General features: G+C 35.5%; 1 protein-coding gene across 2 annotated transcripts; it reads right to left on the bottom strand.

Moving 5' to 3' along the window:
• Positions 1-8,533, bottom strand: LOC147551672 (protein TPR1-like). Of its 2 annotated transcripts, XM_086665734.1 has the most exons (26): positions 8,236-8,533; positions 7,940-8,085; positions 7,669-7,848; positions 7,410-7,523; positions 7,149-7,307; positions 6,830-6,986; positions 6,594-6,732; positions 6,011-6,123; positions 5,750-5,885; positions 5,533-5,642; positions 5,071-5,140; positions 4,912-4,985; positions 4,748-4,843; positions 4,560-4,652; positions 4,214-4,341; positions 3,708-3,942; positions 3,449-3,613; positions 3,280-3,375; positions 2,966-3,118; positions 2,769-2,879; positions 2,489-2,668; positions 2,284-2,412; positions 2,105-2,200; positions 807-989; positions 538-713; positions 1-422 (listed from the first exon to the last, which is right to left on the bottom strand). In XM_086665734.1, exons 2-26 carry the CDS (start codon positions 8,017-8,019, stop codon positions 188-190), a joined length of 3,408 nt encoding a protein of 1,135 aa, XP_086521860.1. In that variant the 5' UTR covers positions 8,020-8,085; positions 8,236-8,533; the 3' UTR covers positions 1-187. The 2 variants fall into 2 exon arrangements, with proteins under 2 accessions (XP_086521860.1, XP_086521861.1); XM_086665735.1 differs by lacking the exon at positions 3,280-3,375 and having other exon boundaries at positions 8,236-8,455.
• Between the last annotated feature and the right edge of the window lie 1,834 nt (positions 8,534-10,367).

The raw sequence follows: 10,367 nt of genomic DNA, 5'->3' as shown, positions 1-10,367 counted from the left end.
TGGAGTCTTGATATTGATCTTGTATATATTGTTATAAATTTGGAGTATAGGTGTTGTATCAATAAGACTTCTATCCAAAAAGACTACAATTGGCTTTGATATTCAAAAATTCAAACCTATACAGTGCATAAGATGATGCATACTGAGATAAATTAGGAGAGATTACCAAAAGGCAGACATATTCATCTCATCTCGGTAGTTGCTGGTGCTGCTGCTCCGTATCTGAGTTGCTAGTACTGGATGAAGTTGACGCCTCTCTCCCATCTGGCGCTCCTCCATTATCAGCAGGTGGCACTGACACTCCCCATGTGCCATCTGACTCATTCGGTTCTAAAACTTTCACAGCTCCATCGCTCAACCCAACAGCAAATTGATTTGGTTCCTTAGGATGTCTCGCCACCACCAGCGGATATGCACTTTCACTGCAACAACGTTTAAGAAAATAAAAAATATTAAACGAGTACCACCACCACATTAGTTCTACGACCATTGAGAATTAAGTGCCATCGAGCACGAAGCATGGACACTTTGGCTTACTTGGAGGATATCGCTTGTGAAATGTATGCTGATGGAGCGATTCGGCATCGTAATTTTAGGGTTTCAGCATCAAAAATTCCGATATTACCATCACGGAATGAAGCATAAACCAGCTGGCTGTCGCAGGAATATGCTGCATGAGATATGGCAGCAGGTAGTATATCTTGGGGAACCCACTACGAAGAAACAGACGAGAAATATGTCAATATCAACTGCATTTATGTAAATTCAAGTAGAAAAAATGTCATATGAGAAGGGTAAATGTTTACCTGCCGAAGGCATTCCATTTTGGAAGCATCATATATGGCAAATTGTGTTTCATGGAAGACTAACAAGTGGATTTGATCCGAGTGAAACTGGATTCCTGTGTCACCAAGAGGTACCTTCCCAGCAGGATTCTGGAGAGTAACTGTTTTTTTCTTCTCCCATGTTTCAGTGTCCCATGCACAAAGCTACAGAACAACTACTATATAAGAACGTAAAAATATCCAAATAAAAACTAGATGCACAATCTCAGTTTTTTAACCCAATTTGAGGGAAGAAAGAGACTTCACTTGATAACAAACCAATGAGGGCATGAAAATAAAGAAAAGGGCAATGAAAAAGCAAAAGGAAGAAGAAAAACAAGCAAAACTGTCTCTAGAAAGACCACAAGGTTTCATGCTCCAGGACACTATCACAATAAATAAAATGCATGATGAACCGCAAGTAGTCTTCGAACCCATAAACTGTATAGCATAACCTTATAAGTTTTTATGAACTGAGAAAGTTGACCCACAGTGATCAAGTGGTCGAAGGGCTAGCGTCATGGACAATATTTTAGTATCAAATGATTTAGTTAATAGAGTTGGCGTTAAGGGAATCCAGCATACTACAATAGATACACAGATTGGGAAATACGTGTACATACACCAGAAGTACGGGAAAAAGAAGGAAAGAACACACTACTACATTTCAGATTAAATAAAACGCTCATATAAAGTGAACTGACAACTATGGGCACATGTGGGCTCGTAGCTTCTCTAACCCGATGGATCAATTCATTTGAAGTACATGCTTCTAGTATTTCTGGTAGGGCTATTTATCTCCATCTAAAGAAACCTCAGTATAAGCTTCTGCACATTCACTTTCATTGGGTTTACCTACCAGTGCTATGATCAAATGGTTTCATCACTAACAAAACTGCAGCATAAGAGGAGATGGACAGAGAGACCTCTGCAATGACCCAGATTATATGGAGTAAAGGACAAGAGTACTCTCAACTTACACAAATAAGTCCAAGCCATATGTCTGGAATCACTTGATCATGAAATATAACGGACTTAACTGACAAGTACAAAACACCCAACAATGGAGGATCACTAATAGCAATAATGCCTTAAAAGGGGAAGAACAATTGCAAGTCTGACAGTTAGGAAAATAAACAAAAGCTCCAAAACTAAAATAAATACAAGAGATAAAATGGAGACTGAAGTATGAATCGAAAGTTCATAATACCGTCGCCTACAAAGAGTACAATGTAGAAGCGAAACATATGGAAATATAAGTCAGACCTTATAGTACTTACTTGAATATCGGCACCAGAAGAAACAAGGACGTTAAGATTGGTAGAAAAGGCTAAACCGGTAATACGCTTCTCATGCCCTTTCAACTTTTCTATTACCTGAAAATAGAAGAACCATTAACTTGCCACTGAGAAAGTCGTTCTCGAAGTATCTTTGTAGTGTTGGACTTGGGAGGACTTACCTCGTTAATTTTAACATTGTAGATATCAATTGTTGAATCCTCCATTCCAATAGCTATAACATTATTATCTGCAAGATGAAATGCTAGGTAGGTTGAAGCTGGTGGATTTTCCTTAGTTGTTGTCATTACCTGCACAGAGAGAATATTCCCCAAGTGTTAACGAAGTTAACAAAGTTGGGCAATCAAGGAACAAATTCCCACTTACCTTGAAAGTCATCATGTTAAACAACGAAACTTTTCCACCAGTTGCAGACATAACATATGAATCATTACTTGAGAGGGCAATACATGGAACTGCTTCTTCAAGGTTGACACTTGAGACATCATTTATCATACGAGTCCCACTTTTTGAAATCCAAAGTTGTGGAACAATACTGGCAGTGGCCTTCACAAACATCAATTGGTTCAGAAATCTTTTCTTCATATAAATTTTTAGTGAAAATAATTTCAACCAGAATATAAAGTGAATGGACACTAAGCATTACCTTGCCATCTGGGTTCTGCTCGTTACGGACCCACTTCCATAGGTTTTGAATCCCATTGGCCGAGAGGGCCAAAATACCTGAACCAGAATTTGTGTAGAGAAGTCGAACAACCTGGTTTGCAACAAAAGAATTGATTCATTTATGAACTAATAGTGTATCTAACACAAGCAGAAAAAAAAATTGTTGAAGTAAAATACCTTGCTTGCAGGATCTGAACTCTTGGGCACAGTAACTGCTCGACATTGAACAGGGTCCAGTATTTCAGCCAATTCCAACGGTTTGGCTTTCCCAGATACATCGTCCGAAGATATAGGTTTTTCTACGATTCTGGATGTTGATTCAGCACCATCCTAAAAGTTCATATAACAAAATAAAAAGACGTGAGGATATTTCACTCTAATAAATAAAATTCCCCTTCTATATGGACATTTGGAAACCTAAGGCTTATAACAGTGTTTGTTATTACAACCCTTGAATAATAAAAGCGAAACATAAATGATCATTGGCATACATGGATAGCAGAAATTATTGCCCCGGAATTTCTGTCCAAGTTGTCTACTTTAGACATTGGCAAAATGATGTTTTCAGTCACAGAAGTACCCACAACCTGATCAGTAACACATATGATGTTCAGAAAGAGCATCTACTAAAATATGATTAACGAAATTTGAAGTTACAACCTTAGCTGTAGGAGGTTCAATTGCCGCTTTTAATGCTTCAGAGGAGGGGATCTCCATTGATCTCAGGGATCTGAGGCCTGCAGGGTTTGCCAAGACCTTGAATCCATTTTCTGTAGTAACAGCAAGAAGGTTCCCTTCCTTGTTGAACTTTAAGCGGGGAAAATTCTGAAAATACCAATAAAAATGTGTCAAGGATCTGCTGTGACAAAAACACCATTTTTGAAAATAAAATCAAGATAATAAATTAGAAAACTCTGACCGAAAGTCCACCATCAGCATCTGTGCTTGCAAGAACATTTATATTGTCCATATCCCAAAATTTGACTTGTTTATCTTCACCAGCAGCCAAAATGTGATTCTTTGCTGTGTCAAATTGAACAATGCCCGTTGATGTCTTTCTAAAGCCTGTGTACTTCCTCTTTATTGCTCCGTCGCTCTCGTTCCATTCAACTAGGAAAGGATATCCATCTGTACTTGTCCCACAAGAGAACAACCTGAAATTCATGAACGGCAACAATAATTATGCATATAATTTTTGTCTCCTCTTTGTTTTTTTTTTTTATGTTTTCCTGAAATAGGTATCCACCACTAAGTATAGTAACAAGAAATACAGTATGAGCACAATTGCACATGTATTTCTAATATAAGAGAAGAAACATGTAACATATTATATACTGACAAATACATTTACAGAGCATATATTCTAGAAAGAAACTTAACATGCCTAGGGAATAGAAAATGATCAATTTTTTTTATATCACTAACCTACTGCCATCACTGCTGTAGAGCATCTTTGTGCACCACATTCCAGTAGCATCATAGTCAACTCTAGAACCCACTTCATCATACAGCCATGCTTTAATTTTCCCGTCGAGGGCAGTTGAAAAAATGAACTGCGAACCCACAAAAAAGTAGACGACCCCCTTAGACATGTCTGTTGGAACAACATTATAAGTACGTTTGATGGTAGACTTGATACACTTTCCCATTTCTATTATTTTTCTTATTACAGCTCTTCTTCATGGTATGGAGGTTATGATAAAACTGAATTATGGCCAAATGAAAAACAATATCACTGCAAAGTGGAAGCGTAGAGTTAGTGTGTTGTTACATGTATGTTCTCTCTGCAATGGGGCAATACGGAAGAAACAGGTGTTTGATGACCTTCGAAGTTATAGAGCCTATGTCCAGCCATATTCCAGACCTGTTTATACATACTTTTAACTTGTTAAATGCACGTAGAGATGAGAAAAGTAAGCACAGTTTAACAAAGAATGACCTTATTTTTTTTGTTCTCACCTTTACTAGTTTGTCATCTCCACATGTAACCAAGCATAGTTGTTTGTGTGGATGACAGAATGATAAATCATTTACATTGCCAACATGAGCATCTATCTGCAGGAAGATGAAGTTAGATTTAAGTTTCAATTCTAATTAGCTAGTTAGGATAGCATAGAACGGACCTCCAGATGTTGTCGAAAATCATTAGGGGCTTGAAAAGCATACAAGTGAACCAAATGTTTTGTATATGCGACCGCTGCAGAAAGAAATCATATGTAAGATCAATACGAACTGGGGTTGAACAAATCCTAATTTACGATCTCTGCTGTTACCATACATACCCATTAAATGACCGTCTGGACTCCAAGTTATTCCATTAATAGATATAGATGAATCCTTTACCATGGAGGACTGCAGGGGTTACTCAATTAGATTCTTAAATAGCTAATATAAATATTTTCTCAAAAGAATCTAAAATGACGAAAGCAGTGTACGAAAGAAAACTACGAAATTGACAAATATCATGTGAACTTGTCAACAACAAGTTTAAGGCTCAGGAGTCTGACCAAGTAAGAGTTCAGGTCAATTTATACTCCTTGGTTATTGGCTAGTAATCAATTCCAAAAATAACTTTTTTCTTCGGAGAAAAACAGTAAGCATTGTCGCTGTCTAGTAAATTAGACTTTCTAATCAATGAAAGAAAATGAAAATATGCGAAATCTTAAGAAAATTATAAACTTCAAACAAAAATGTGTGAACTTTAAAATCTCGCAAATGAATCTTAAATTCAAATGATCATTTACCTGAAACTGCAATGAACAAGTAGTCATCTGCCATATGTGGAATGGCTTCGATGCCAACCTCTCTTTCATCCCGACTTCCCATAGTGTAACTTCACCATTAGCAGAGCCAACTGAAAAGAAAACCAAGTCAAGTAAACTTTTCCAAGTCATACGTTGCACAATAAGGTTGCTCAGTTTATATGGAAATAAGATGGATACGGGAGACATGATTGAATACCAAGAAGCAATGTGGAGTAAGTCGGATGGAAATCCATGCTTGTGACATTGGACCCTTGAGGAATATTACGAGCTACTGTTCTTGGGAGATCATCCTGTGACCATGAAGCTTGTGAATGTGATGCTGGATACATGACCTGAACAAGTAAAGCAAGAATTCACTAAAAATTGTAAATGTGAATAACTGGATCACAATATCTCAAACAAGTACCACTAATTTTATATGGATGAACTCTTGCTGTAAAGATTTGTTCGATATTACCTCGTCAGCAGGCTGTATCCGTACACGTTTCATGAGCTGTTCACGATCAGGACTTCGGTAGTCAACCATACCGAAAGCATTTGGAGGTGTTTTCGGACGCTTCAAACCTGAAACTGCAAAAGGAAAAAGTGAACGACATTAGTCATAAGCAAAAATTCAGCTCCACCTCGCACTGTGTACCACTATATAATGATATTGTTCCAAAATGACATGTTTTAAGAAATAAACTCCTACATTATTTTGTCAGGATGACATATAGCCTAAAACCTGAGTTAGCATCTTGATGAAAATAAAGCTAAAATTTCATAGGTTGCTAACAGAAGCCACCATTGAACTAAGATATCACATTCATTTAAATATTGGTGCCACAAGCTGAGGAGCAAGAAACAGATCTTACTCCACTATGAATTGTTTATCGATGTATCTTATAAAAAAATCTTACGAATTTATCAAACATAAAACAATTAGAGATGTAGTCTCCAATGATAAACAATAGTAACATTTATCAAAATATAAATATGCCATTCAAGAGAATGCATGTCTACAAAATAAAAAGATACACCATTAAGTATAATTCGGTTACCTTGATTTGGTGGAATAGGCATTGATGATGGAGCAACAACTGTTGACTGAATAGCAGTAGAGGAAGCAGCTGAATTTGGCACCCATCCTGCTAATGGATTACCATTAGCACTATAAGTAGATCCACCGGGTGGATAGAACTGTTACATCAAAACATAAAATACAAACTTCATTGTTTATCTTTATAGAAATCGAAACCCTTAATCGAACATACCCCCAGAGATAAATATATCATACTTGAGCAAGGGGTACATATGGGGCAGGTTTGGCGACAGCTGCAGCAGGAATAGGTGCTCGAGCCCCATTAGAAGTTGGACAAGAATGATCCGTAAACAAGGTCTTAATGTCTGGATTTGACTTTGGAGTCCTACAAAGCTGGTGCTGCCAATTCAAACTAAAGAAATAACCTAAGTTAGAAGCGAAACAACGTTTCATAAACAAAAATATACTAGATCAGGGTCGAGAACAAACTACTACAAACACTGACCATATCAAAGAATAAGGAAAACAGGAGAAGCTTTTGATAACATAATCGTTCAAGCAAAGAGAATTTTACCTTTGATTGATTAAAGATCTTAATCTTGCTGGCTTTAGAGTGGGAAAAACCAACTTATCACGAAACAGAGGATTCGATTCAATCAGTCTCTTTATCTCCATTATCATTGCGCCTCTAGCTGTTTTAGTATCAGCATACTTAGATAACAGTGTATTTTCCCTGACAAACAAAATAAACTCAACAAATCTCTCCTCATATAAAGTAAGTAACCAGTTTATCAATTTCAAACATCAAATTTGGCTAATTTACCCATTTATTTACCTGAAATTTTCAAGTGTCAAAAGATAAGTGATTTCTTTGTATAGATCATCATTGAATATTGAAAATACTTTCAAATCCTTCACCAATATATCAACAGCCTTCCCTTTATCATTTCTGATTAACCAAAAATAACATCTATAAACATAAATATAACAGAGCAAAACATCGAGATTCGTGTTATTAATTTTTTTATAATATCCGAAATTAAGGAAGACATCCTCCTGAAGGAGACAAATAAAACCTAAAAATCACGATTAACCTGTCAAGAGCTTCAAGATATTTTTGCTTTCTGATCTCGAAAAACATCTTCAAGGAGAATCTGTTATCTTCAATTTTTGTAAAACCAGAGAGGTAATTCTCAACTTCATCCCATTCTCCTGCATGAATTTTTTCCTCGAAGTATTTCATGTTGAAGAAACACCCTGATTCTCTTTCTAGCCTAAATCATCATCATAACAAAAAAAAAAAACACATGAATCACCACCAGAATCACATAAAACTCAAGAGGAAAAAAACAGAAAATGACCTACTTGTGAGCACACGCTTCGAATTTCTCCTCTTCAAGAAATTGAAGTATTAAAATCACCAATTCTCTGTTTAAGGACGACATTTCCCCCTGATGAAGCTGAATTTTGCTCGGATTTGATTTCAGATGTCCACGACGACCATAGAAAAACTAAAAAAAAACACGATTCGAATTCAGAGAGATTTAAGATTAAATGGAAGAGCAAAAAACGGAAATTAGGGTTCCGATCAAACATAGAAATCAGAACAAAAACATGAAAAACACACAAAAAACTAAAACTCGAAATTTAAGATGAAATACCAACGAAGATCAAGATGAAAGTAGAGAAAAGGCGCTGAAAACTTGAAGTTCACTTGTTTCTATTAACGAGGACGAAAGAAATTGAGGCACGTTGTTCGACAATATTCTAGGGTTTCAGTTTCCGTCTTCAACGAGAGCAGGAGAAGAAAAGCTGCGGAGAAGAGAGAGAAACAAAAAGATAGATGAGAGAGGGAGAGCGAAAGAGTCACACTTTCTCCAATGTGCGTTTTATAGTGCTTTTATACTTATCCACCGACTTATCTTTGATAAGTTTCTCTACTTATCATATAAGTGCTTTGTCTAATGATAGTTCGTGCAAGACTTGGAAAAGACGTGGTAGTTTTACGGATTCGAACTAAAAAATAAAATTTAATGTATATTCGAAATGACGTCCGGTTAACATCTAATGCTGTCAGAAGAGAGAGGGCATGTCGCTTTTTCACTACGAGAGACGTTGTGGGGTGCTACTAACCCACACTATAAAATTACTCCTTCACAGTACTAGATAGTCCCACCATTTTATTTTATTTTTTCGTATATAATTTTTTTTCAAAGAATTGGTCAAAACTCCCTACAAATTTTTTGTTTTGGTGAAATTAGATCGGGAAATTTTATAGGCAATGCCCTTTATTGTTAAAGGTGATGTATTATGCAAAATTGACTTAGTCAATTCATAATGATCAATTTTGGTTAAAGGCAATGCTATTTTTAGGGCTGATTTTTTTTCTCTCTCTTCTTCCTTCTTCATCCTCCTTCATCTTTTTCGTTCCTCCTTCATCTTCTTCTCCTCATGTTCCCTCTCATTTCTATCTTATTATAAAACTAAACTCCAAAGAAGAAACAACATGGAGAGAAAATGTATTTGAGATACACACCATATTCGTATTTGCTGTAAATACAAACTAGATTAAATGAAAGAAAAGTTTAACAAAAGCATATTAGAAAACTAATAAGCAAAACAAAGCATATTTGGATATGGAAAGAGAACTTTCTGAACTTTTAATTGTTGAACTTTTTTATTAGCTTATCAACGTGAACAACAATATCATTGATATGTGGGTGAAGTGTGGCTTGAGGTTGGAGTATCCAATTGAACAATACCTTGTCGTCAGTCGATTAGAGAAAGATGTGAAAAAAAAGATGAAGAAAGAATAAAAAAACCGTCAAGATCGGTGGTCGGACGATGAGGTTGTTAGGTCAAACATTTGTTGAGGCATTGCTTTTAAACACACATTGTCTTTAACCAAGCTCGAGATTGCCTTTAACAACTTTGGGCATTGCCTATAAAATCTCCCAAATAGGTCTGTCAATTTTTTAAGTCTTCACTTCTTTGGGTATTTTTTTTTTAATTTGCGACCACTTTGTGATAACTTTGCATCACTTTGCGGTAACTTTGTAACACCTTGCGACGATTTTACAACACCTTGTAACAACTTTGTAACACATTGCGACAACTTTGCAACACCTTGTAACACTTGGCAAAAAATATTGAGTTTTTAACCAAACAAAATACAAAATTTGAATTTTTAACCAAAAAATTATAAATTTTGGATTCTTAACCGAAAAAAATATAACTTGTCTTTTTAACTTAAAAAAAAATTTAATTGGATATTCTGGCTAATTTATCATTTATTTAATTACTAGTTTAGTTATATTTTTAAACTTAAGGGTTCCTACTATTTTTGGAATTTGGTAGAAATCAAGATTCTTTGTCCTATTTGGCTACCAAAAATCCTAAGACTGTTGAATCTTAAAGATTCCTAAGTCCAAAATTTGTATTGAACCAAAGTCCCAGCCCAATCCATAACAAATCTTATGGATTGGGGTGGGATTTTGGATTATTGAACCTTAAAGATTTTTTAAGATTTCTTAGGGTTTTTGGATTATTAAAATCCTAGGACTGTTGAATCTTAAAGATTCCTAAGTCCAAAATTTGTATTGAACCAAAATCCCACCCCAATCCATAAGATTTCTTAGGATTTTGGATTATTGAACCAATACTTGTATTTTAAACCTAAAATCAACCATTTTTTTTTCAAATGTAACTTTTCAACATAATAATTGTAAAATATATATATATATTTTTTTCTCAAATACCGTTTTTTTAGAAATCGCTTTTTCGAAAATCATTT

This window comes from Eschscholzia californica, unplaced genomic scaffold, assembly GCF_041429995.1.
Source record: "Eschscholzia californica isolate CP2 unplaced genomic scaffold, dmEscCali1.0.p SCAF_3, whole genome shotgun sequence".
Lineage (NCBI taxonomy): Eukaryota > Viridiplantae > Streptophyta > Magnoliopsida > Ranunculales > Papaveraceae > Eschscholzia > Eschscholzia californica.
The sequence above is the reverse complement of the archived record's forward strand: the minus strand, read 5'-3'. Positions and strand labels throughout refer to the sequence as shown.

Bases quoted from the DNA above. Each gene is read 5' to 3' on its own strand.
- LOC147551672 (XM_086665734.1), bottom strand. From the start codon at position 8,019: ATGTCGTCCTTAAACAGAGAATTGGTGATTTTAATACTTCAATTTCTT. The intron at 3,376-3,448 runs GTTGTAACTTCA...GTTACTGATCAG, and splicing joins TTGAACCTCCTACAGCTAAG to GTTGTGGGTACTTCTGTGAC. The intron at 3,119-3,279 runs GTATGCCAATGA...ATGAACTTTTAG, and splicing joins CAATAATTTCTGCTATCCAT to GATGGTGCTGAATCAACATC.